The 26,746-nt window shown below is 43.7% G+C and overlaps 1 protein-coding gene across 1 annotated transcript; it reads left to right on the top strand.

Moving 5' to 3' along the window:
- Positions 1 to 1,813: 1,813 nt before the first annotated feature.
- On the top strand, positions 1,814 to 24,293 carry LOC132581764 (keratin, type II cytoskeletal 6A-like). Its single transcript, XM_060253170.1, has 9 exons — positions 1,814 to 2,356; positions 6,234 to 6,442; positions 14,543 to 14,603; positions 16,321 to 16,416; positions 16,740 to 16,904; positions 18,133 to 18,258; positions 20,627 to 20,847; positions 21,455 to 21,489; positions 24,039 to 24,293. The coding sequence occupies exons 1-9, from the start codon at positions 1,922 to 1,924 to the stop codon at positions 24,281 to 24,283; spliced, it is 1,593 nt and encodes a 530-aa protein (XP_060109153.1). The 5' UTR covers positions 1,814 to 1,921; the 3' UTR covers positions 24,284 to 24,293.
- The last annotated feature ends 2,453 nt before the right edge of the window (positions 24,294 to 26,746 follow it).

Genomic DNA, 26,746 nt, shown 5'->3' with positions numbered 1-26,746 from the left:
CTCCCTCAGCAGAGCATGATTTACTCAGGTCCTCTTCTGCAGCAGCCTGACTTGCCCCCCAAAGTCCTTTCTGGGACATTCCATAACTCTTGAGCAGGATGGGGGGGGGGTGGATTTCAGGACGCCATGGAAGGGAGGAGCTGAGAGTGTTGTGCCAAATGGGTGAAAGGTCTTGCACCCATGGAAACTTTTCTTCTAGATCTAAATCAGTGATTGTAAACTTAAGGATGAAATATTGAGGTTGACACATGATGGGTGCGGTCACACCTCACATTAAAAGCGTGTGTGTAGCGCTCAAATTTGAACAGCTGAATATTGATTCAATGCAGGACCATTCAGACGAGCATCCAAGAATGCGACTCATTTTGTTGTTGAGCGTTCAGACATCCAATACTATCACGCTCTTTTCTTGGAGCATGCGTGATCAGGTGGTGATTTCTGGGAGGGGGGGGTCCATTGAACATGTGCCCAACTGTTTGGAGGTGGGAAATCAAACGGGGGAGTTTCCAGAAAACCTCCACATTGAAAAAAAGATACTTTTTCCTGTTCTAAATAGTGGGATAACATTTCCCCCCCCCCTCCGATCCTGTGTTGATTGGAGAAGCAGAAGCGTCACCTCAGATTCCTGGATGATCTGGCAATGCACATGTCTGCTGGGGCTTTAAAAAAAAAAAAAAAAAGGTGAGAGGCAGTATCGCGCGTGAGCTGTCCAAACAGGAAAAAGCCGATCTTGTGCAGCTTTTTTGAAAAAGGACCGGACTTTATGTGCTGTCAAATTAATGCGCCATAGATGCGTAGCAAGCTGGGATGACACTGGAATACGCTCGATTGCCAGATGTGGATGTCTGAACGAACACATTTAATCCGTCAGCGAGATGGAGCTGTATCGCCACTAATGGTACGTCTGGCTGCACCCGATAAAGTGTTTTCTTGCCATATAATAGAAAACATTACCAAAAAAAATCAAAGGTAAACTTCACCAACATTTTTACACATTTAAAATACTGTAAACTTATTTTTGTGATGACTTGGACCCTCGTCTCATGTTGGAGTGATAAACCTGACATCTCCCATTAAGGTTCCTCTAAGCCCTGGAGGAACATCAGAGACAAAGAACACAAACTGAGAAAGAGTTTGCAGGCAGAGTTAAGAGATCTAACTGTATTCCATTTGGGAAGTGGAGGGAGATTTAGAGTTTCTACCTTCTTTTCTCCCACAGTCCTTAAAGATGGAGTTGGCAGTAACAGTTTTGGGGAACCTGAGATCAGATGACTAATCTCATTCCATGGAATTTTCCTTTCAGTCAGAAGAACTTTCTAGTAGCAATCGTAACACCTCTTATTCCTACTGACAAACTTGAACAAATGTATTAATGGCCTTTTGTCATAATTGTGGGTGTTGTACCTGGATGAGGATGGAATAAGGAACATACATACACAAAGAATGTATGAGAAATACTGCCAACAGAGCTGTCTCAGCAGCATCACTGTGGGCAGTTCCATTCCCATCAGGTTCAAAAAAGACCGTTGATTATATGAGTTAAAAGCAAGGCCTTAGGGAACTACTGGCTTTGTTAAAAGTGTATTATTCTTTTTTTTCCCCTTGATGAAAAGTATAGGGTTCAAAAATTCCACTTGGTTTTACATGTCTGCAGGTTGCCAGGACATTACGTTAGGTACATTCTGGGTCAACCCAGTGATTAACGGGATGGAAAAGATTTGCTTGTGCCAAGCATACCAAACCGATTAATTCAGCCCAAAGATCTATGGCCAAACCCAGCTCTCAAAACAGATAAAAAGCAGGGAACATGCACATTTCCCGGAGGATCCTTTCACCTCATTGGGCCAGGAATCTCATCTCATCTTTTTGCCCTCTGTCCCTCTTTCTCTCTTGCTCCATTTCTTCATTGTGCTCAGAGGCAATGGCTCAAAAATCAGTGAGAGTCAGTAGGAATTTTAGCACTTCTTCGGCTGGTATGCCGGGGAGCCGAACAAGCTATAGCACTGTTTCAGTATCTCGGGGAGGCAGTACAGGCTTTGGACATGTCGGAGGTGGCTTTGGCAGCAGAAGCCTCCATGGCTTAGGAGCAAATAAAAGAATTTCCGTCGGCTACCGCACTGCCAGATCTGGATATGGTTACGGGTTAGGTCATGGAGGAGTTGGGTACCGAATTATTGGTGGTGGCGGCTATGGTGGCTATGGAGCAGGAGCTGGTGGCATCCATGAGGTCACCATCAACCCAAGCCTCCTGGCTCCTCTTAACTTGGAGATAGACCCAACCATCCAGAAGGTCCGCAAGGAGGAGAAGGAGCAGATTAAGACGCTCAACAACAAATTTGCTTCCTTCATTGACAAGGTAAGATGCTTCCTTTAAAAAAAAAATCCGTTATTCTGATACCAATTCCTTTTCTAGTAACACAAATCAGCTATAAATTCAAGACTTTTATTCTGTCTTCCTTTAACATCACTTTACTATAAATATTTCACAGATAAAGCTGGGATACATTGGTGTACTGGCAGCATCTCTATTTTTATGCTATGAATAATAAAACTTCACATATTGCTGGAGGCAATATGTCACACCCAGTTACTCTGAAATTACTGGGCCTCTGGAGAAAGGTGTTTTAACAATCTAATCAATATCGTTTCTTCTTTAAAAATATTTTTCATTGTTTTTACAGTAGGTCTAGATGTAGTGCAGGTTATTTGAAACTTCATTATCTGCAGCAACGCGTACTGTCTGGAGAGATGCTATGTAGGAAATGGAAGGGGAAAGGTGAACTGGTATCCTGTACCAATGTTCATTGAGAGGTGCCAGAACCACAAAATGTTTCCATAAGCCCTTTTTTACTAGTGATTAGTACCCCAAACTATGGCGTGTCAAACTCAATAGGGATAGATGGAGCATTTGCCTCCCATTATCAGATTTTTAGCAATTAAATATAGGCCAGGGCCCAAAGAACCACTTTAAGAACATCTGTGATTACTCCCACGGGAATTCTTGACAGCAGACTGTCACACATTACTACACTGGGAAGAGGGTGTGTTCTGTGCAGGCACCTGTGTTCTGTGCAGAAGGTTCCTGTGATTTTTTTTTTATTTTGTGGATTTTATTCCACCCTACCCTGCAAATGGGCTCAGGTCAGATTACAGCAAGATCAAAATACAATTAAAACCAATAGATCAATCATTAAATCAATCAAAACCATCTGATTCCCAAGAAGGAGACAAAATTGATTAAAATTAGTACAGTTTCAAAAATGGAACCAGTGAATCAGCAGAATGTCATCAAATTCTAATTGGGCCATCTGAAGATGGAATGCTTCAGCAAGGGAGTGGGGCTGCCAAGCTCCCAGGATGGGTGGGGGTCCTCCAGTTCAGGAGGTCCCCAACCCACTGGCCCGCATGGAGCCAGCGGACGATTCCCTCCCGATGTTGCCAGCCACTCCAGGAAAACTCTATGGTGTTCCTGGATGCTCTAGCAATTTGGGAGGGAAACAGAGGCTGTGGGGGACTTGGCAACCCTACAAGGGAGGCACATTTAATTTGGACACCTCCTGCCTCATTCAAAGTCCTGGTGGAACAGCTCCATTTTGCAGACCCTGCGAAATTGGAACAGGTCCAGCAGGGCCCTGATCTCCAGTGGGAGCATGTTCCGCCAGGGCAGAAAAGGCCCTGGTCCTAGTCAAGGCTAGGCAGATATCCCTTGGGCCAGGAACAACCAGCAGATGTTGATTTACTGAGCATAAAGCTCTTTGGGGCACAGAGAAACCCTGGCAGCTCCAATCCAAAAATGACAGCAAGGGGGTGTAGTTGTCAGGGAAGACCTGAGGAGCTCCTTGCCAACCTGATACTGCAGCTAGAAGGACCATTGGTTTTGACTTGATATAATGCAGCTTCATATATGGTTATGAAATTCTCCTTTGCTTCCCCCCCGCCCCCTCAAAAAAACCCAAATAGTTTTGCTATCTGAAAACAATAAATTGCAGATTCTCTAGCCCTGCATCACTTTTAGATCCTGGCCCTGCACTCCTGGCAAAATTGTACACTCTTAGCTGTTGCAAAAATGCAAACTAACTAGCTTTTATAATGGAATACAAAGATGAAGTGTTGGGAGCCAGGTGTATTGCTCTTTTCATAATTATGAGGCCAGGAAAGCCTTCCATGTTCAATGTGACTTGCTTTGCAGAATTATTATTATTAGCTTTGTTTATAGAGCATCTTCCTCACTGAGACTTCAATGAGACTTAGAAAACATGAAAAGTCTGTCAGACATCAAAGACCTCCAATAGACAATGTAGTGGGAGTAGGATTACAGAAAACAAAGCAAACAAAAACCTGTTCAGGAGCATTTAGCATTTTACAAGGATCTTTGAATAATACCTTGTTTTTATTTACTGATCACGGATGCCAGCCTCCAGGTGTTACCTGGGAATCCCCTGGAATTACACCTCACCTCCAGACTACAGAGATCAGTTCCTCTGGGGAAAATGGATGCTTTGGGGGATGGACTCCATGGCACTGTACCCCACTGAGGTCCCTGTTCCCCGCCACCCCCCCCCCCCCACCGACTTTAGGTAACTGAGTTTTAAGTGCATCCAAGGCACAAATGTTCAACCTCTGTGTTTATGTACACACAAAATAAATTCTCTGCCAATACAGTCATATGTCTTTACCCACAATGAATTACATAATTGCAAAATTACTGAGATAAAATAGTCTTCCTTTGCATAATAGTGACCATTTTCCTTTTTTGCCATGCCTTGTGAAAAGGACAATGGTTTTCTCAAACCAACTAGAAGGTTTACAAATCAGCAAAATAGTCTGTGTTGTTAACCACGGTTCTTGCTTCATAAAATGTTTGATCTTGGAGAGGATTTCACATGAGGGGAAAGAAAGAAAGCTGTGAGGGTGAGAAGAAAGATATGGATAATAAAGGAGAGGGGCGCATAACTGGAAGGGATACCAAAAGCCACTACAGGGTTGAAGTTGGCCTCCCCCTTATACCATCCAGACCCAAACCAAACATCAAAGGAAATCACATGATTTGTCCCATTCCATGGATTCCGAGAGGAAACAGGACCCTTGGACTGTTATGGTCTCCATTCTTATCATTCCTGATATAGGCTGTGAGGGAGGGACATAACATCAGATACTTAGGATGCTGTGACTCCACATTTTGACTAGAGGTGCTACCTGCACATATTTGTTTCCTTAAAGGCTAGTGACTTGCTTTTGCAAAAAATGAAAGTTTTATCAGACATATGCAAAATTTCCCATGAATGTTACAAAAGAAAACTCACATGGTTAGATGTATGTGTCTAATGACAACACATCCCAAAGTCACTACCACAGCAGTTCCATTTGGCTACGAGCTGTAAAGGTCTTGCAATTTTTCAATTATCTGATGCTAACCACTTGTTTCAGCTGTGCGGATCAAGGTCTGCCAGTTCCTGTATGTTTTTCATGTAAAACCCTTGTAATCTATTTAAAATGGAGGAGGGTGTGGGAGATATATTATTAATATTTCTGTAATTGTATTTATTATTTATTAACAAGATTTTATCCAAATATTTCTTCTCTCAACAACCAACAAATTAAAACATACAAATTAAAATCTCATCTTCAAAGCCATTAAAACCAACACAGAAATACATCATTAGGACAATCTAAAACCAGAGCTTAAAGTAACTACAAAAGATGAAAACAACAGTTAAAACATTATGGAGGAAGGAGGGATCACTGAGGGAATGCCAAACAAAACAAAAAGAAAGTTTTCAGCTGTTGGCAGAAGACAGCAACAGAAGGGGACAAACAATTCTCCCTGGGGAGAGAGTTCCAGAGCTTTGGTGCCATGACTGAAAAGGTCCTGCTAATCATAGAAGGTGGGTCACCCAAAGCAGGGCCTCTGAAGATGACCACAGTGGTTGGGCAGGTTCATAAGGGAGTAGGCAGTCCTTCATGTATGTTGGTCCCAAACCATAAGGGTCAGCAGCAGCACCTTGAATTATGCTTGGAAACAAATTGAAAGCCAGTGTAGATGAGATAAGCCAGGGATGGTATGGTCCCTGCCACCCACTCCAGTCAATGTCCTGGCTACAGCATTTGGCACCAATTGAAGTTTCCAAACACTTTTCAAGTGCAGCCCCACATTGCTGTGGGCAGCTGCCTAGGGAAATACAGACATTTTTGGTAACAAATGCCATAATATGCTTAATGCTGGTTGAATTCAGGTCCGTTTCCTGGAGCAACAAAACAAAGTGCTAGAGACCAAGTGGAGCCTCTTGCAAGAGCACAAAACGACCCGGCACAACATTGAGCCATTATTTGAGGCCTATATCAATAACCTTAGAAGGCAGCTGGAAGACCGTGGAGCAGAGAAGCTGCGGCTAGACTCGGAACTGAAGAACATGCAGGATACTGTGGAGGACTTCAGGATCAGGTAAGCATTCGGGAGCAGGGAATTAATTTACTCTATTTAAAATAGTTCTCTCTCATCTGTGATAAGATATGATCATAATACCGTATAAGATTAACACATCAATGGATTGCAACAACAGTCAGCTATGCTTGCACAGCAACAAGGATGTGGATAATTTTTTTTGCAAAATTAAAATAGCCGGAGAGGGGAATCCAGTGTCGTCTCCCATTGAAAGTTGAGTTGAACAGAATAACAACAAAAAAGAATCATCTATGCCTTTTCCAGCCTGTTCTGAACTGCTGCTTTCTGTGTGGCATCCCTACTTGCCTATCAGCAGTTCTAAAGCACATAGAGAACAATGCTCATAGGTCTGTGTGTGCCATAAACCACGTGTAGGAAGAATGCACAGGACCTCGGATTTGTGCCAAAGGTTAATAAGAACTACAGTAAAATTTTTAAAAGGTGTAAATGAACAGGAAGCATTTATCTTCATATTGACAACAAACAAAGGAGAATAAGTGCCAAGCAGATGTGTCTGTAGAGGGGCCTGTATAAGCTGGATCCTGTCATTCCTGTTCCTACACATCTAGTCTTTACAGGCAAGGGAACTCAGATCAATACTTGAATTACAGGGGGCTCAGCCACTCAACCTTTTTGACTTCCCGAAGCTTTTAGAAGGCTAGCAAGGTGACATGATTTAGCCGTGATATGTTAAGAGCCCTCATATGCACCTGCCCATTTCCATCTAAAATGTGGATGGCAGGGGGGGGTGTCTTTGGAAGAGAGTAACTAAAACAGAGCTTGAGGTTGACAGGAATTCACTCCCACCCCTTTCCCATCTTACCTCTGCCAGTAATCTTCTTCCAGCTCACCCCTGGCAGTGGCTATTCCACCTTTTCTCCAAATCACCAGAGGATTTTTAAAATACCAGCAATCAAGTATTGTTATATCAATGTGATATTATAACAGTGTGCATCAGATTCTCTGAATTCCCAGATATAATTTTTTTAAAGTAAGGCTGCGATCAGATGAGCACTTTCATCCATTGTCATTGCTTCTCCCCAACGGATTTAAAGTGCTCATCCAAACAGCAACATCTGTCTCCCATCCTGCAGTCATCAGTTTCCCATGCTCGCCCCAGACTTTCCTGACACCACAGAAAGTCTGATATTTATGTATCCGACCAAAGTCACAGTGCTTCTGCAGATGCGTGATTGTTCTTGAGTTGTGAAGCTGTTTGGAAATTCAGATCACCATTTCTGTCTGTGTTACCAATGAAGAACCTTGTATGTCCCCTCTGTATCCTGGTCCTGCCGCAAGTCCAGTAGTGTCAGTTCTAGTTTTATAGAAAGTGGTGTAGGAAGGCAAGTTAACGAGGGGATGTCTGATCAAAACTCAAAGAAACCCTAATAAATTAGAGGCAGCTCCATATCATGGTAAACTTGACATCTGACCACAGCCTAAGTTTCTAGGCATTTTTGTTGCCAAGATGTAAGGGAAAGGGCATACCTCTACAGAAAAAAAGGTTACTTTTTTTAAACAGTGAAAGATGAGAACTAAGAGAACCACACCGATATAACAATAAGTAATTGCAGACTGAAAAACTCAAGCGCTCCCAGGGGAAAATGGCTGCTGCAGGGATAGGAGCAGAGAAAATGACAGCTGTATGAGTGGGACCATGAAAATCTGAATTTTCCCACCCCATCATCCAGGCTTTGTTGGGATCTTCCCCAAAGCTTCACAAGAAAGCAGGTTTGGAAAAGACTGAAGAAAAGTTGGCAAAACCCCAGGAGGAGCACAAATGCACCATGATGCTGTGGAGAAGGATGGAAAACTCCCCCCCCCCCACCACCACCACCACCACCAACTTTCCAGCAGCATCAAACCTGAGGCAAATCACTTTTTCTCTGCAATTTGTGGTTGCAGAGAAAAGTCTGAAATGATCTGGAAGATCCTGAGAACCCAGAACTGAATTGATGTGACAGCTTTCACAGAGCAGTTAGTGGAGCTTCCAGGCCTGTACTCATCTTCGTGTTCTTTTTCTTCTTCAATGGCTACTAGTCAAGGACTGATTCCCCACTAGGCTTGTTCTGGCATCGGAGCTCTTTTCCCACCAACACTTCTGTCTGATTTCGCACAAGCTGCTGCAGGGCTGTGACCTGCCCCGCCTCTTTCCTCTAAAAACTGTTTTCTGCTTGTTGCGGGAAAGAGGCAGGGCAAGTCGCAGCCCTGCAGCAGCTTGTGCAAAATCAGATGGAAGCATGGGGGTGGGGGGGGGGAGCTCTGATGCCAGAACAAGCCTCGTGGGGAATTGGTCAAGATTAATATCTACTCCCTTCAGTACCAGAGGCAGTATGCATCTTTAAATCAGTTCCTGGGGGGCATGGCCAGAAGGATATTGCTGCAGCAATCCAGTTTGTGGGCTTCCTATAGACTAGTTGGCCAGACCACTGTGTGAACAACATGCTGGACTTCATGGGTCTTTGGTCTGATTCAACATGGCTGTTCTTAGGTGCTAATCTGTGTTTCTCTACCAGCTGTGTTTCTGTGCCTATTTGTAGCAAAATCCCTAGCAAAGTCCCTGGAACCTTCATCTTAAACAGCAGGATAAATTCTGAAAACATTTGTCTTTTGCATGGATTTACCTGGCATGGTCAATACAGAAAGTGGACAGATCTAGTAGCTAATTCCAGAGAGGTAGCCCATGACAATCTGTTTTTTTTTTAAGTGCTTTAAGGAGTATCAGGGTTTTATTCAAGTCTATTTGAGCCTAAAATTCCATGAATGTCTTCGGGAGCAACAGAGCTTCACTGTACATTGTTATATTCACAACCAACTTACGGTGACCCCATCAGGTTTCCAGTTTTGGATTGGAAAATGCTGAGAGATTTGGGAGGTAGAGCCTGAGGAGGAAGAGTTTTGGGGAAGTGAGAGATCTCAGTGGGTTGTAATATTATACGGTCCACTCTCCAAAGCAGCCATTTTCGTCACCTGATCTTAGTCATCTGGAGATCAATTGTAATAGCAGGTGCCATCTGGAGGTTGGCAACTCTGTGACTCCATAGGGTTGGCTTTTTAAGGCAAGAGATGTTCAGTGGTGGTTTGCCATTGCCAGCCTCTGCATCGCGATCTTGTTATTCCTTGGTGGTCTCCCATCCAAATACTAACCAGGGCAAACCTTGTTAGCTCCCGAGATCTGACAAGCTTGGGCTATTGAGGGTTATCCAAGCCAAGGTGTTTTATCCAGGAGCATGGCAAGGCAACAACAAACCCCAGAGTCAAAGGCCCATGAAATAAAAATAAAAGAGAGTAGGGTTTTATACCCTGCTTTTCTCTCCCTTAAGGGGTCTCAAAGCAGCTTACAATCACCTTTCCCTTCCTCTCTCCACAACAGGTACCTTGTGAGGCAGGTGAGGCTGAGAGAGTTCTGAGAGAACTTTGACTGGCCCAAGGCCCCAAGCAGACTTATTGTGGAGAACTGGGGAATCAAACCCAATTCTCCATATTAGAGTCTGCAGCTCTTAACCAATATACCATGCCGGTTCTCAGAAACGCACCTAGATTGAAATTTTACATTCTTATGTACTTCCTGCATTGCATGGCCCCTTGACACTCCTATATTAAAAGCCAGCATACAGAGGATCCACCCATTGCATCTGACAAAATGGGCTTGAGTCCACCAAAGCTTTGGTCACTCTTTGTGGAGCCCAAAGGCTCCTGTTTGTAGATCTTGCAGGTAAATGCCTCAGGCTTTCTCCCACAGCTGCCTAGTTTTGTAATGTACAAGCTGATTAACTGCAACTACTTGAAGAGAGAATATGAAGGAAAATGTTAAAGATGTCCCTCCTTTATTCTATGAAGGAAGCAACTGGCTTTGCCGGTTCAGAGCCCTGCAGGGATGCCTCCCCCAACTTAAGGCCAGGTTTACCTTTCCTTTCATTTCCAGGAAGGGCAGAATTTTGGTCCAACTCACAACAACACTAGCCCCTTACCAGAAGGAAAAGCTTTGTTGTTGCTGGCCTGGTAAGGGGTTGTCTTACGCTGCCAATCTCCTGTACCAAAAGAGGAGCAGAGAAGCTGCCATTTTAAGAATTAACAACAGAAGATAATACCACCTTGGTCAGCAGATATGGGAAATGCAAACCCAGAGCCCCTTTGCCGGTCCCAGCTGCTGCTTGTCTCCAATATCACATTGTCTCTTGTGGAAAAGGCTGCAGTGTCCTCTTCAATGTTAGTAGCTTTGGGGGAGCATGTAAGGATACTTTGACTCAGTGGTTTTGCATCTGCTTTGTCTATAGACGGTTACAAGTTAAATCCCCAGCACCTCCAGGTAAAAGGATTAGTTAGCAGGTGATGTGAAGGACCTCTGCCTAAGATCTTAGAAAGATGCTGCCTGTCAAGTAGACAATACTGGCTGTGGCAGACTCTGTATAAAGCAGCTTCTTGTGTTCCTCTACTCATTTTGCTTTGGTTGTTAACATCTGAGGCAACAGCACTAATAATGAGAAGCTGCAGATGAAAGAAAGTTTCTCCAAACTGGGTTTCTGAGGACAAGCTTGGGAATGCGTCTGAGGAAGAGGACCACTTTTACATGGCTATGTGTCTAGAGTACATCCTATGGCCAAGGACCTGTCTACCTTAGGGACCGCCTCTCCCCATATATTCCCCAGAGAGCACTGAGATCTAGCTCCCAAAATCTCTTAAAAATCCCTGGACCAAGGGAGGCCAAACTGAAAACAACTCGAGAGCAGGCCTTCTCAGTAACGGCTCCCCATTGGTGGAATCAACTACCAGCCGAGGTTCGAGCCCTGCGGGACTATAATCAGTTCCGCAGAGCATGTAAAACTATTCTTTTCCAAATGGCCTACAAGACTGAATCCTGAAATGTTATCCAGCCATCTGATATACATCGTTTTGTATTATAGCACCTATCAGCCGTGGTTTTAATTAATCTATTTATTTAATGTGTTTTATTGTATTTTTATTGTATGATATTTGCTGCATGTTATGGCACTTTACATGTTTGTGAGCCACCCTGAGCCTGCCTTGGTGGGGAGGGTGGGATATAAATAAAATTATTATTATTATTATTATTATTATTATTATTATTATTATTATTATTATTATTATTATTATTATTATTATTATTATTATTATTATTATTATGATGTCTGGCCATGCCCACTAACTTCCCTTCAGTTACCCTCAAACAGTAGCACCCTCTTCTTGCTGGATCTTACCTCCAATGTCACTTCTTCACAAGCTATAGGCAAGGGCTTTCTTGCACCAGCGCAGTTATCACATATCACAGCAAAAACATCTGGGGCTTTGCAATGAGGGCAGTAACTCAAGGCAGAGCAATTTACACCTGTGCAAGCCAGATGTTGGCAGGAATCCAGGGCATCCTATTTCACCTATAAAATTTTGATTGAAGGTAGAGGTTTGAGATGAGGGATTTAATCCAGTTGTTGTGATGGCCACAGGCATAGACAACTTTAAAAAGGGATTAGACAGATTCATGGAAGATAGGTCTATCAGTGGCTACTAGCCATGGAGACTAAAGGGAACATCCATGTTAAGAGGCAGTCAGCTTCAGAATCATAGAAACAAGAGGCAAGATCAGGTGAAGGCCTTGGCCTCTGTGCTGTGTTGTTGAACCTCCAGAGGAACTGGTTGACCCCTATGTGAGACAAGATACTGAACTAGAGGGACCACTGGTCTGATCCAGCAGGGTTCTTCCAATGCTCAATTTAAAGAATCCCCAATGAGGAAAATCCCAACTGGAGTTCTCTGTCTTTTGCCTTCAGATCCTCTGACATCACCAAGATGGCATTTATCAGATTCTCCTCTGGGTGTGGCATTAATGAGCTCAACCTTCGGTTCCATCCAGTCCTTCCAACATAAGAAGAAAGTCACAAGGGGATTATTAAAGATGTTCTTTCACACAAGGGAGAAAATTATAGGAGCATTAAAAGCACCCACCTTTCCTGAGCCTGGCAAGTGGCCCTTTTCCTTTGCTTGGCTCCAGGGAACCTGGGCGAGTCGTACATGCCTGCCCAATGAGAGAAGGGTTTTTGCAGCATCTTCTGGCAGCACTTGAAAAGCTGAAAGGAAGGGGGTTTACGCTGGCCACTCCTCAATGTTAATAAAACTAGTCTGGGCACTTAATATAACATAAGCATCACATAAGCCAAAATGTCCTCTAGTTCATATTGCTTTAAGACGTTCCACTGCTCAGATCTTACTTTGGTTGCAGCAGACTGTTGCAATGCCTGTATTGTTTATAACTTCTGATCTTGTACAGAGCTCTAGTTTTCTTGAGCAGCCAACCCATTCTTGCAGCCTTGTTTATTTTGATGGCAGTGCTAAGTGACCTCTGGATGTGGGGCTTAGATTCAGATAGCCTCTGTCTGCCCAGGTGATCCTTCTTTTCATCTCAGAGGCTTTTCAGAAAAGTATTAATACCAGAAGTAAAACAATTAAAATATTTTTAAAGAAGGGGGACATGACTGCATTGTTTAGAAGGCATGGTTAGTAGCTTTGCCTCCTTTTCCTAAGATGCTTTTGGGTTAGGGATCCCAGCCTCCAGATGGGATCTTGGAATCCCCAGAATTACAGTTAATCTCCAGACTACAGAGATCAGTTTCCCTGGGGAAAGTGGATGCTTTTGAGGATGGACTCTATGGTGTTGGCTCCTCGGAGGTCCCTGTTCTCCCCAGGCTCCACCCCCAAACCTCTAGGAGTTTCCTGACCTGGAGCTGGCAACCCTACCACCTGCTGGTGGCCAAGGAGGACCTGGCAAACTTAGTTTGTGTTTTGTTGCTAGAATTATATTGATTATTTGGTGGGAAAATGTATATTCCACTTTTCTAACCATCAGTGACATTCAGGATGGTATAGAACAAAATATGCAATTATGAATGCAAAATCAAAAAGCAACATTAGTGATAAGACTCTGCCTAAGTAAGGGCGAAATTCATTCTTAAAAGGGTCACATATGGTTCCCACTGATTTTTTTTCTAGTCCAAACACTAGTTAAAACATTTAGGATTTAGTAGGATTGATTAATAGGATCCCTGTGGTCAAGCTTCAGTACTGCATTCCAAGCTGTGCTCACGACCTGAGTTCAGTCTCAGTTCAGGTAGCCAGCTCAGGGTTGATTCAGCCTTCCATCCTTCCGAGGTCAGTAAAATGAGCACTCAGCTTGCTGGTGGTAAAGTGTAGATGACTGGGGAAGGCAATGGCAAACCATCCGGTTAAAAGTTTGCCAAGAAAACATGATGATGTGACGTCACCCCATGGGTCAGTAACAACTTGTTGTTTGTACAAGGGACTACCTTTACATTTTTTTTTTTAGAATTTATTAATTGGATCACACCTGGTTAGTATTTGGATGAGAGACCACCAAGGGTCACTATGCAGATGCACATAGCGGCAAACCACCTCTGCTAATCTCTTGCCTTGAAAACCCTATGGGGTCACCATAAGTCCACTGCAATTGGACAGCACTTTACACACGCGACACACACACACACATCTTAGACCTGACTCTGAGAACCTGAATGCTCCAGCAATTCTCCCGTCAAATTTGTGTACAAAAGTTCATATTAATATGGTCTGCTAATTAGGTCTTTTTGCCCAATATTCTCAAGTTAGAGATTTGAGTGAAAAGTAATGTAAAACTTTAACTTAATAGGCTGAAACTGAATATTATTGCCTTCAAAATTCACCAGCAAGAGATAAGAGTGAGGTTTGCAGGCTGACTGTAGGCTGGTCACGCTCTCTCTCTCAGCCAAATGTGTCTCACAAGGAGGCTGTGACGTTAAATGGAAGAGGAGAGATTGACGCTTGCTCTTCTGAGCTCTTTGGATGAAAATGTACCAAATAAAAGACCAGTACCGCCTGGTACTGTATGGGCCCCTCACCCCAACCCACAGTAGAGGGCTCACAGGACTGCTGGAGAGAGCAGGGAAGATTCTGCTGTGGGGATCCTGGTTCAAAAGAGATGACCGGTGGGTTGTTGGAAACATGCAACAGAAAGATTCACCATTTCTAATCCATTCATGGCCTCACTTTCCAGGTTGCTAATGAGGTGCTCCATTTCTCTTTCCCCTCCAATAGGTATGAAGAAGAAATCAACAAACGTACAGCTGCAGAGAATGAGTTTGTGGTACTCAAGAAGGTGAGTCCTTGTTCCCTTTTGGGGACAATAAGGGCGCTGCTTCATAAAGAATTTGCACACGTTGACCTTTGCAGTCTAGTCACAGTTCTCCTGCTGTGTCTGCTGTGATATTTTTCTGTAGGATGTGACCACCCAGCCTACAGAACAGATAGGTACACTTATGTTTCGTTTTGCTGCTTCAGGATCATGGCTCCGCACCCTCTTTTTGGGCCACCAACTGAGATTTTGCCAGAACTCAGACACCTGGCCAAAGGGGTTGATTATAGCGTTGGGACTTTAACCAAAAAGACCTAAGTTTAAATTCTCAGTGTGGGTATGAAGCTCGCCTTTGCAGAGTCACCTTCTCCCAGCCTAACCTATCTCACAGAGTTGATGTCAGAATAAATAGAGGCAGGGGATCATGTAGAGAGCCTCACAGGAAAGATAAAATAAAAAGCAATAAATAACCAGACTAGAATGAAGTGATTAGTTGATGTGCCTTGGAAATGATATTCTTACAGTCTAAAATGGGGTATTTTGGAGGTGCCACAACATCCTTATACTGACCGACATGCAATTTGTTTTCTGTCATAATCCTGAAATTGTCAAAATGCTTAATTAGCTACTATACATCCTATATTTGTGAATTTAGCTAGATTTAAGTCCAGTATGAATGAATGAATTCATTCATTCATTCATTCAAGTCCAGTAGCACTGTAGAGGATATTCAGGGAGGTGGCTAAATAAAGCCTACCTCTGCCTCCCAGCTCCTGGTATTCCTTGAAAGTATCCCATCCAAGTACTTGCACAGAAATGACCCTGCTTAGCTTCTGAGATCTAACAAGATCAGGCTTGCCTGGGCAATCCAGGTCAGGGCAAGACTGTCAATACTTTTGTGGTATAAGCTTTTAAGTGTCAAAGCTCCCTTCATCAGATACAACTTGGAGATCTCTAAATTGTACCTGATTCTCAAAAGCTTATACCCTCCCCCTAAAAAAACTTTTTGCTGTCCAGGGTACTAATGGACTTGAATCTAGCTATTCTATGGCAGACCAACATGGCTACCCTATGAAATTTGTGAAGTTTAGTTTTTTCTTCAAATTTTTCCTCATTAAATTCTACTTTACTATCTATCCTGTAGATGACTGGGGAAGGCAATGGCAAACCACCCTGTAAAAACATCTGCCATGAAAATGTTGTGGAAGCAACATCACCCCAGAGTTGGAAACAACTGGTGCTTGCACAGAAGACTACCTTTTAAAAATTATATATATATATTCTTCTGCAACTGTGCATTGAAAGGGAAAACATGCAGCTGAACATATAACGCTACCTTCTACTGACCTTTGTTCTGTTAAAGTCAGTAGTGTCTGGCAGCAGCTGTCCAAGGTCTCAGGTCAAGGTCTTTCATGTCACTTCCTACTAGCTGGACATGCCAAGGATTGAGCCTGGGACCTTCTGCATGCAAAGCAGATGGGTAATGGTGCAATTTTTAAGGAATGCTTTCATGCTATCTCCACTCTTTTAATTCTGGAGCTGCTTGTAAGCTTCCTTAGAGTTCTCAGGAACAAAATTTTAAATCCACGGGTTTAGACAGAAGCTGAGAACAATGCATTCCTCATGGGCATCTCATGTCTCTTGGACAACCACCGATGACCAGGATAGAGAAGTTAGTGATATTGATTGGCCTCTAGAACACACTGCAATGTTTGAGGGTTTTTAAAACTTTCTTTTCCAGGATGTGGATGCTGCCTACCTGAACAAGGTTGAGCTGGAGACCAAAGGTGATTGCCTCACAGATGAGATCAATTTCCTGAAAGCTCTCTATGAAGCAGTAAGTTTAATATTTCATGTTTCTCCCCATTTGCATCTTGATCTATCCCTACCTCTTCCAATACTTACACTCCTTTAAGACCAACAAAGTTTTATTCAGAACATAAGCTTATGTTCTGTTGGTCTTAAAGGTAAACTTGACTCCTACTTTGTTCTGCTGCTTCAGACCAACACGGCTGCCCACTTGGATCAATCTTCCAATACTTCTCCTTCCCTTCTAGTAAGGCTTATCCAACAAGATTGCTTCTTTGTGGACATGTTTGATAGAGATAGATATTCTGAGATCTTTCAACCAATGAACTCTTCCTTCCACTATTTATGTAGGAACTGGCTCAGTTGCAGTCCCAAATTTCTGATACCTCTGTCGTTCTGCAAATGGACAACAACCGAAACCTGGACCTGGACAGCATCATTGCTGAGGTTAAAGCTCAGTACGAGGACATTGCCAACAGAAGTAGAGCTGAGGCAGAATCCTGGTATCAGAGCAAGGTGAGAGGGATCACCATTCTTCAATACTGAGCAAATGATTTTTTTATTTATTTTATTTATTTATCTATGACTTGTATCCCGCCCTTCCCACAAGTGGCTCAGGGCAGCTTCCAGCAATTGGTCAACATAAAAATTAAACAATATTTAAATATATAAACCATTAAACAGTTAAAACAGTTAAAACCTTAAAAACCAGTAAACATTCCAAATACATATAAAACATATAAAACAGAAGTCTGGCAAGCTACATTGAGTTCTCATCTTAGCTAAGTGTAGGCTAGCCGGAAGAGGGTCGTCTTACAGGCCCTGCGGAACTGAACAAGGTCCCGCAGGGCCCTCACCTCCTCCGGCAGCTGATTCCACCATGTAGGGGCCATAACGGAGAAAGCCCTTTCTCTGGTGGATTTCAAGCGGGCTTCTTTTGGCCCAGGGATAGTGAGGAGATTTCGTGTTCCCGACCTCAGTACTCTCTGGGGAACATGTGGGGAGAGACGGTCCTTCAGGTAGGCAGGTCCCAGGCCATATAGGGCTTTAAAAGTAATAACCAGCACCTTGTACCGGACTCGGTATATCACTGGAAGCCAGTGCAGGGTCCGAAGACCCGGCCGAATGTGTCCCCACTTTGGGAGACCCAATAACAGCCGGGCCGTGGCATTCTGCACCAGCTGCAATTTCCGAGTTCGGGACAGGGGCAGCCCCATGTAGGGGGCAATGCAGTAGTACAACCTCGAGGTGACCGTAGCATGGATCACTGTTGCTAGGTCGTCGCGCTCCAGGAAGGGGGCCAACTGCCTTGCCCGCCTAAGATGAAAAAACGCGGACTTGGTAGCGGCTGCTATCTGAGCCTCCATCTTTAGGGAAGGCTCCAATAGCACCCCCAAGCTCCTGACCCTGTCCGCCGCTGTCAGCGGTGCACCATCAAAAAATCTGGAAGAAGAATGTGATTCTGAAGATATGGCTGAAGATATGGCTGTGATTCTGAAGATATGGCTGCTACAAAAAAAAAAAAAAAGCCCTGGTAAGTATTCAGTATGTGGGGAGACTGATGTGAAAACAAAGATTCACAAGTTTGCTGCTTCTCCCAAGGTTGAAAGGAGACCAAAGTGAATTGCCTCAGTGACAAGATCAGTGATGATATTTGAATCAGACCAGGTAGCTTTTGAAACTTTCCAGTTTAGGAGTTCAGTTGTATTAATTTGGTTGGGTTTATCTCTCTCACTTCTCTCAGTATGAAGAGCTGCAGCTCACGGCTGGTAGACACGGAGATGACTTACGAAACACGAAGACTGAGATCTCAGAGATGAACCGCATGATTCAAAGACTCCACTCTGAGATTGACAATGTGAAAAAACAGGTACAGTTTCCATCACATTTCTCCTAAACCAAGATTCTCCATTCAGATTTTGAGGCGCTGAGCAACTGACAAACATTTTCCAACCAGTGCTTTAATTGCTGTTGTTATATGTTATAAGTATTTTATCTCTGTTTTTAATTGTTTTAATGATGTGAATGTATGAGGGGATATTTAAGGGTTTTAAAATGTAATTCTTATGATCCTTGGGAGATATTGTTTTCATGCCCCACCTCAGAGCCAACAAGTAGTCTCTAGAGCAGGGGTCCTCAACCTTTTTAAATAGGGGGCCAGTTCACTGTCCCTCAGACTGTTGGAGGGCCGGACTGCCGTTACTGTACAAGGCCGCGGGCCGTCAGTTTTGCGTCTTCTGCATCTCTCTCCCTTCCCCACACCACACACCCCGGCCTGGGAACTCACCTCACCTCGGTATCGCCTCACACTCTGTCTCCGCCGCCTCAGCCCAGTGCCGGAAGTGTGCGTTGCTAACGCGAGTTTAGGTCGAACGTCACTTCCGGTCTGATTTTGCCATAACCTGGCGGGCCACATAAACGTCCTCAGCGGGCCGCATCTGGCCCGCGGGCCGTAGGTTGAGGACCCCTGCTCTAGAGTGTTGGACTAGAACTGAGGAAATGCAGGTGTCACTTCCTCAGTCTTCCATAAAGCTCTCTGACTGTCCTCAGGCCAGTCATTTTCTCACAGCCTAGTTGTTGGGAAATAACGTGCAGATGGAAGAGCCTTATATCTCCTAGATGTTAGGGAAATAAACCTTTACCTATTGGATTTATATCCCGCCCTCCACTCCGAAGAGTCTCAGAGCAGCTCACAATCTCCTTTACCTTCCTCCCCCACAACAGACACCCTGTGAGGTGGGTGGGGCTGGAGAGGGCTCTCACAGCAGCTGCCCTTTCAAGGACAACCCCTGCCAGAGCTATGGCTGACCCAAGGCCATGCCAGCAGGTGCAAGTGGAGGAGTGGGGAATCAAACCCGGTTCTCCCAGATAAGAGACCGCACACTTAACCACTACACCAAACTGAGTCTCCTTGACACCCATTTCCACCAGGTTCAGAAAGAGGAGGGGGATGATGGGCAATGACCCAGTGGTTTCCAAAAGAGAGAGGGAGAAAGCTATTCCAAAGTTAAAGCCATTTATGGAAAGAAAACCATACTGCAGACATTTTCAAGCAAGAAGCAATTTCAGTATTCATTTAATTGAAGGGAAGAAGATAAACCAATATTTATAAATGCACATTTATCTGTCTAGGAATGCATTCCAGCACTCTGTCAAGTCCTAACCATGGCCTTGGCAGAGGGCCCTTAGCATCTCAAACACTGGTGCTAAATACCTTTAGAATCCAGAGTAACTGTCAATCAAGAAAACAGCTGGTCCTGATGAAACCAGATCCTTCCTTTTAATGCAGTGACTCTGCATTACTAGGTCAGAAACACTCTTCCTCTCAAGAGTTTGGAGCCACAGGTCTTCCTATCTAGATGTGTTGACTTCAAGACTGGAATTCACAAATGTAAACAGTTCTTTTTAGAGCAGAGTGCAGGATGTATTGTCAGGCTTGAAAAGCCTCCTGCAGTGCCTTATGGGAGGCAACCTAAGCCTAAGCAAATTCAGGCTACTATACAGAACTGCCCTCGTCTTGCCTATAATCCCACCACACTAGTCTCCTTGGAGGAAGCATGAATGAGAAGGATGAACTAGAAAAGTACTAGATAGATAGATAAATTGTAGGTTTCCTGGAAGTATTTGGCTGGCCTCTTAAGGAAACAAAGGAATAGGTAGACCTTTGGTCTGATCAGGCAGGCCTCTTCTTATCCCCTTACTGAGGCACCCTGGCTGTTGGGAGGCAGCATATCTGTTTATGCTTCTACCAACCTTGCCAGATCTCCAAACTGTTTCAAGTTATTAGGACATTTGCTGAAGGAAAATGCATATGGGTGGTGCATGCAAGGTTAAGGTTCAAGAGACACAGATGTCTTTTTGTACCAGGTCTCCTCCCCCTCCTCATTTTCCTGATGCTGAGACATGGGATCTAGATATACTCTTCGGAATACCAAAAAGGGATGGTGGGGAGGGACGGTGGCTGAGTGGTAGAGCATCTGCTTGGTAAGCAGAAGACCCCAGGTTCAATCACTGGCATCTCCAACTAAAAAGGGTCCAGGCAAATAGGTGTGGAAAACCCTGAGACCCTGGAGAGCTGCTGCAAGTCTGAGTAGACAATATTGGCTTTGATGGATCGACTGTCTGATTCAATATAAGGCAGCTTCATGTGTTCATATATGTTCATATGTTCAAGGGCTGGACTTGTGGTTTCAGAAAAAGCTCCTGTTTAGAAAAATCTCATCTCCTTCCTCTTGCAGTGTGCCGCCCTGCAGACAGCCATTGCTGATGCTGAACAGCGTGGCGAGTTGGCCCTTAAAGATGCCAGGATAAAACTGGCTGAACTGGAGGAGGCTCTAACAAAGGCCAAGGCCGACATGGCTCGTCAGCTGAGGGAATACCAGGAGCTGATGAACGTCAAACTGGCCCTGGATATCGAGATCGCCACCTACAGGAAGTTGCTGGAAGGCGAGGAGAGCAGGTGGGTGGAGTCTAGCACCCTGTGCAGAATAAGGTTCCCTGTTCTCTGTTCTGAAATTACTTCAGTAAAATGTTGACTGTGGTGTCTAGTTCTCAGTATGCTGCAAGGGGGAGGCAGGGGAAGACCCTCTTTTTGTGCAAGTCATTATTTCTCTGTTCTGTTCATGGGAATTTTTACCACTTCTGGACCAGACTTCTCAGAGCATCTGCAAATGTATCTCATCTAGGCCTTTACCTTGGAGGAGGCCAATTTGATAGTGTGATCAAAGTATCCCAATTACCAATTCTGTTCAGCAAAATACTCTCAAACTCCAAAAAACAGAGTCCTGTTGCTGCGACGGTAATAGGACGTAGCCACAATGTAAGAGGTGGTCACGGAGCGACTAGTTGGGAATCCATTGCTTGAGCTGACGCAGGGAGAATAGCAGGGGCGGAGCAAATGCCGGTGAGGAATCACTCTCACTAAAACCAAACCAAGATACTTCCTTGGTCTTATGGGGAAAAGAAGCACTGAAAACAAACTGATATAGAATAAACATTTCTGAAACACCACTACCCTTCTTAAGGCTTCTGTTCATAACAGTAACTTACCTTCTTGTTTCTAACAGGCTGGCTGGAGAGGGTGTTGGTGCAGTAAATATATGTAAGTAATAAACAACTGAAACCACAGAAACTCAGTAAAATAGTTATGAGCCTTTGAACTAGGATGGCATAGGATTTTTTTTTGTCCATGTATCTGCACAAACAGTAGTTTTGGCTACCCCAGAACTCCCTTATGAATTTTTTTCTGTTCTTAATGTAACTTTACTGCCAACTCCTCAGATTATTTTTTTTCTCGAGAGGAAAGGTTCTAAATACTCATTCTAAATTTAGCTTTAATAATCTAGAGCCACCTTAGAGAGAATCTCCCTCAGAAATTTTCCTAATCTAAGCAAACTACTTGTGGGATTCCTTCAGATATTTCACCAGAGGAAAAATCTTCACATTATCTTTGAATATCGCTTCAGGTGAATTTTCGCTGCTAGTTTTAACTTCCAGAGATGCCTTATGAATAAATAAATTGTCATGCTGGGTCAGGACCAAGCTTCCTAAGGGTGAAAATTCACAGAAAGAACATGACAGAGGTACACAGGAGTAAGCAGTTCCCAATATAGCTTGTTTTTTATACTGTCAGTGTTTTTAGATCATGGCATCTTGCTGTTAGATTTGTAGATTCATTTGAATAGTGTACACAAGTTGTATTGGTTTTATATGCATTTTTCATTTTATTTATTGATTCACATCCAATGTTGAGAGATGCATTCATTTTTGTTGCAATGAAATAGAAAATGGTGCAAAAAACAAAGCACAGATTCAATTCACACAAAGAAAAAGAAAAATCCAAATGAAATCTTTTTCAAGTCAGAACTGCCATGATGAGAAAATCAACTTAGGTGGAGGCTGCCCTCCCCTGGTATCTGCCAGTTGGATATATATTATACTGGAGATTGCATCCTTAGCTATCATGACTTAAAGCCATTAATAGTCCTCTCCTCCGTGAACTTCTCAAATCTGTTTTTACAATTATACTTAGTGGTATTTAGGTTCCAAGCAGATTCTGATGTATTGGCCAGGCAAAATTAATAAAAATACAAACAAATGTTATCATGGAACTGAAAAGACTTTAGAACAATGTTTGAGGGAAGCATGTGGGACCTTGCCCTATAATTCTCCTGCAATGCAATGGAAAGGTCATTGTGGAGCCATTCTGAGCTGAATGAAGGAAGGACAGTGCGATCTTTGGTAGCAAAATAGTCCTAAAAGGACAAGTGGCACCTTTAGCTGGACAGGGAATCTGCTACTGGCACAAATGCTAAATGCATCACCAAGGATTACATTCTGTTCCTTTCCAAAGTACTGATAACTGAGCCCAAGGCTGCAACTAGAATCAGGTCAAGAAAGGAAAATGAAGGAAGTGGAGTGAAATGGCTTAACTTTGGGCTATAAGGGCTTTACTATGAGAAAAGTGGTGAGTTGGCCAAGCACATCCACTGTTCTGTGCAGGATTCAGCTTTTAAAGCTCTAACAGACTCAGCTTTTAAAGCTCTAACATGTTTGACACAAGTCAGGCTAGGGGTCCCTAACTGCAGTACCTGTGGAGCGCAACAGTAGGGAAGCCGGTATTCCCCCATGACAGTTTCAGCTCAGGAAAATGGTGCAGGAGGGAAAGCTGAAGCTCCTTCCCTACCCATCCCCCATGTTTGCAAGCTAAATTCAGCCCTGTAGCTTCTGAGAACATTGGTTCTCTGTTATTACATGTGACACAAGTTGGGTTGGGGGACCCCTGAACCAACTCATGCCATGTGTGTCATCTAATTGAGCCCTGAGCATGCTGGTACACACGGGCTAATGAAGCTTGTCAGTCCATGTTCAAAGTCGAACCCTGCATGTGGCATCATGTGCTGTTGGCTTTGAGATGCAAGTTTTTCCAAGCAGACACCAGGTATGTACTGAGATGTTCATGAGAAATCCCCCTACATCTACACAGGCACTTGTGTCCCATTGAACATAGAGTAAACATGCATAGGGTCGTCCTCAGGGGGTTTTTTGGTAGCAGTAACACCTTTGCATATTAGGCCACACACCCCTGATGTAGCCAATCCTCATGGAGCTTACATTATGCCCTGTAATAAGAGGCCTGTAAGCTCTTGCAGGATTGGCTACATCAGGGGTGTGTAGCCTCATATGCAAAGGAGTTCCTGCTACAAAAAAAGCCCTGGTTGTCTTCCACAATTACTTACAGGTTCAGTGTCTTGTGGTGACTGTGGGCTTCCAAAAAGACTAATGAAATTAACCTGCCATCCATGCTTCCAAAGTTAGCAAGATCCAGGCCTTTTTTTGAGCAGGAATGCACAGGAATGCAGTTCCGGCTGGCTTGGCATCAGGAGTGTGGCCTAATATGCAAATAAGTTCCTGCCGGGCTTTCCCTATTAAAAAGCTCCATGGGAAACAATGGTGATGTCAGGGGGTGTGACCTAATATGAAAATGAGTTCTTGCTGGGCTTTTTCTACCAAAAAAAAAAAAAAAAAAAAGCCCTGGCAAGATCCATCTCCCATCTCCCCTGCACCCTAATTTGACTTATATCTTTAGGAAATTCTGATTCCCTTCTGTTGTTCCATGAAGACTCAGTTTCTCCTGTTATCTCTTTGCAGCCGTGGTCCATTCGTCTGGAGGAATGAATTATGGCGGTGGAAGCACCCTTGGTCTCGGAACAGGGCTGGGCCTTGCGGGCGGAACGAACCTTGGCTACGGAGGAGGCCTTGGCATTGGGGGAGGCAACTACAGCTCCAGCAGTGGGAAGGGGTTAGCTGGGAGCCTGAGTTCAGCCAGGGGAGCCACTTCCAGTATGAAAATTATATCAAAAACCTCCACATCCAGAAAGAGTTACCAGAGCTAAAAACTTCAGCTGAGATCAGGGTTGCCTCGGGGTGAGGGGTGGGGGAGACAATGCAGATGTGATGTCAGCAGACACATCGGTTAGAATTGACTCATCACCAAATTCCCATAAACTCTGTAGGATGAGGGTGTGATTTAAATGAGTGGGGGAACATCCCACCCCCAATCCACACTTTTCTTCCTGAAACCACTTCTCCTTTCATGGTTCCCCCCCCCCCACCACAGTGGGGATCCAAGATAGGTGGTAAACTACTAGAGGGGAAATGGTGCAAGGGAGTAGGGAAGGTGCCAATGTGGGAAGGGCTGCATCCTGCCACTCACTGATGCTGCCCTTTCAATATTCCCTCTTTCGACTCTATAAAGAATTTAACACAACCTGCTTTCTAACATACCAGGTATGCTGTCGTCACATCTAACTTGCCCCTCCACTCTTACCTGCAGACTTCATATACCTCCTCACAAATGATACCCATAATCTGCTTATGCCGATCAGCAACCTGTGCAGCTATGGCCAGCATCATTCAGCAGACCAAATGTAAGACTTCAGCTCAGATTCAAAGCTCTGCTCAGTCGTGAATGTTTGGGGTGACCTTGAGCAAGATCTTGGTCTCAGTTCCTCCAACTTTAAACTGGAAGCAATTCTGACCTGCCTTAAAGAGTTTCTGTTGTTGTCATCTGCGAGATAATGATTATTGTAACTGGTTTGTCAGTAAAGAAAAATTGGCTCTTTGATTGATCTCTGAAATCTATTCCTGCTATATTTTGGGTCATTTCAGTGCACAGCTACATCGGAGAAGTGAATGCATGTACCAATAATTCATAAAAGGTCTTTTTAGCTGCATGCAGACACAGGAGAATAATGTAGCATTTGGCTCATCAACTGATTTGTGAACTACTAGCTGAAATCCTCAGCTCTACTCATTCATAGCTATGTCACAGACTGTGTGGGTGTACTATTCATATAAGACATTGGTGATTATCTGTAAACACAGTGGGAGGTTACATGAAGTCTTGAAGGTGCGTTATACTGACACTGTTCAAAGAGTCAGGCTAACATAAAGGTAAATAGATCCAAGTAGGCAGCTGTGTTTGATAATACATATTATCATATATATATATTATTTATGGTGTACACAGTAGCAAGTATTAAAAGATTAAAAATAAATGGACTGAAGATCAAACTTATGAGCTTGAAATAAACTTTAGTCATTTTATATACAGAGCTGATGATTTCACATACATATATCAAATGACCAATAGGACCATACACATTTCAGCCTCTAGGGTCTTCCTCAGTGGTCACTAATATTATGAGAACACACAAACACATCCAGAAGTAAATATATATAAACTGAAGCCAGGTGTTACTTTCCCATATGTTCTCATGGTAACTGCACATGCACAACAAAATCTTCAATGATATAGTAATCTGGGAAGAAGAAAATATTGGATTTATACCCCACCCTTCTCTTGGAGTCTCAGAGTAGCTTACAATTTCCTTCCCCTTCCCCTCCCCACAACACACATCCTGTGAGGTAGGTGGGGCTCTAAGGACTGCTCTTGAGAGAACAGCTCTGAGAGAACTCTGGCTTGCCCAAGGTCACCCAGCAGCTGCATGTGGAGGAGTGGGGAATCAAACCCAGTTCTCCCAGATAAGAGTCCACTGTTCTTGACCACTACATCAAACTGGCTCTGGATGTGTGTGAAATCAACCCAGAGTTACAATATAATGGACTAAGATGTTTGATTCTGATCTTCAGACTCTGCGCATGTGTGTGTGTATATGCTTCTATGTACGCCATAAATAAAAGTATCTATTTGATAATATTTATCTTTAAGGTAGGTTGACCCTTCAAACAGTGCTGATGTATTTTAGGGTTGAGTTTGTCTCCCCTTTTCTCCACCCTTGACGCCTTATACTCCACCATACCCAATCAAAAACAGTGTTGTCTATTTGGACTGCAGTAGCTATCCAGGGTCTCTTTACCTGCTATGGGATTCTTTTAACTGGAGATGCCCAGGATTGAACTTGGGACCTTCTTCATGCAAAGCAAAATCTCCATCACTGAGCTGTATCACCAGTTATATTGGGTGACTCATGGGTGCTGCTTCATGTCTGCAAAAAGAATCAGGCCTTCACCTGAGAACTGACATAACTTACTGGCTAACAGAGGACATAACAAAATCAGGAAGATCCTGGTTCAAATCCCACCCGTACCTTGCACACTCAGCATTGGAGGCATTAGGTAAACTGCCCCCTTTCAACTTCATTCCCCATCTGTAATATAGGGACTGTAGTACTGATTTACCTCGCAGAGCTGGATATTCTACAAGAACTTTGTGAGTAGTATTATCTGCCTCTATGGCAGGTCTGTCCACAGGATGTCAAGGAGGAAAACTCACAACATCCCATTTTTAAAGAGCTTAGTTAGTCATGGGACTATGGCAGAAGGAGAACAAAAAA

The sequence above is a fragment of the Heteronotia binoei genome, chromosome 13, assembly GCF_032191835.1.
Source record: "Heteronotia binoei isolate CCM8104 ecotype False Entrance Well chromosome 13, APGP_CSIRO_Hbin_v1, whole genome shotgun sequence".
Classification (NCBI taxonomy): Eukaryota; Metazoa; Chordata; class Lepidosauria; order Squamata; family Gekkonidae; genus Heteronotia; species Heteronotia binoei.
The sequence above is the reverse complement of the archived record's forward strand: the minus strand, read 5'-3'. Positions and strand labels throughout refer to the sequence as shown.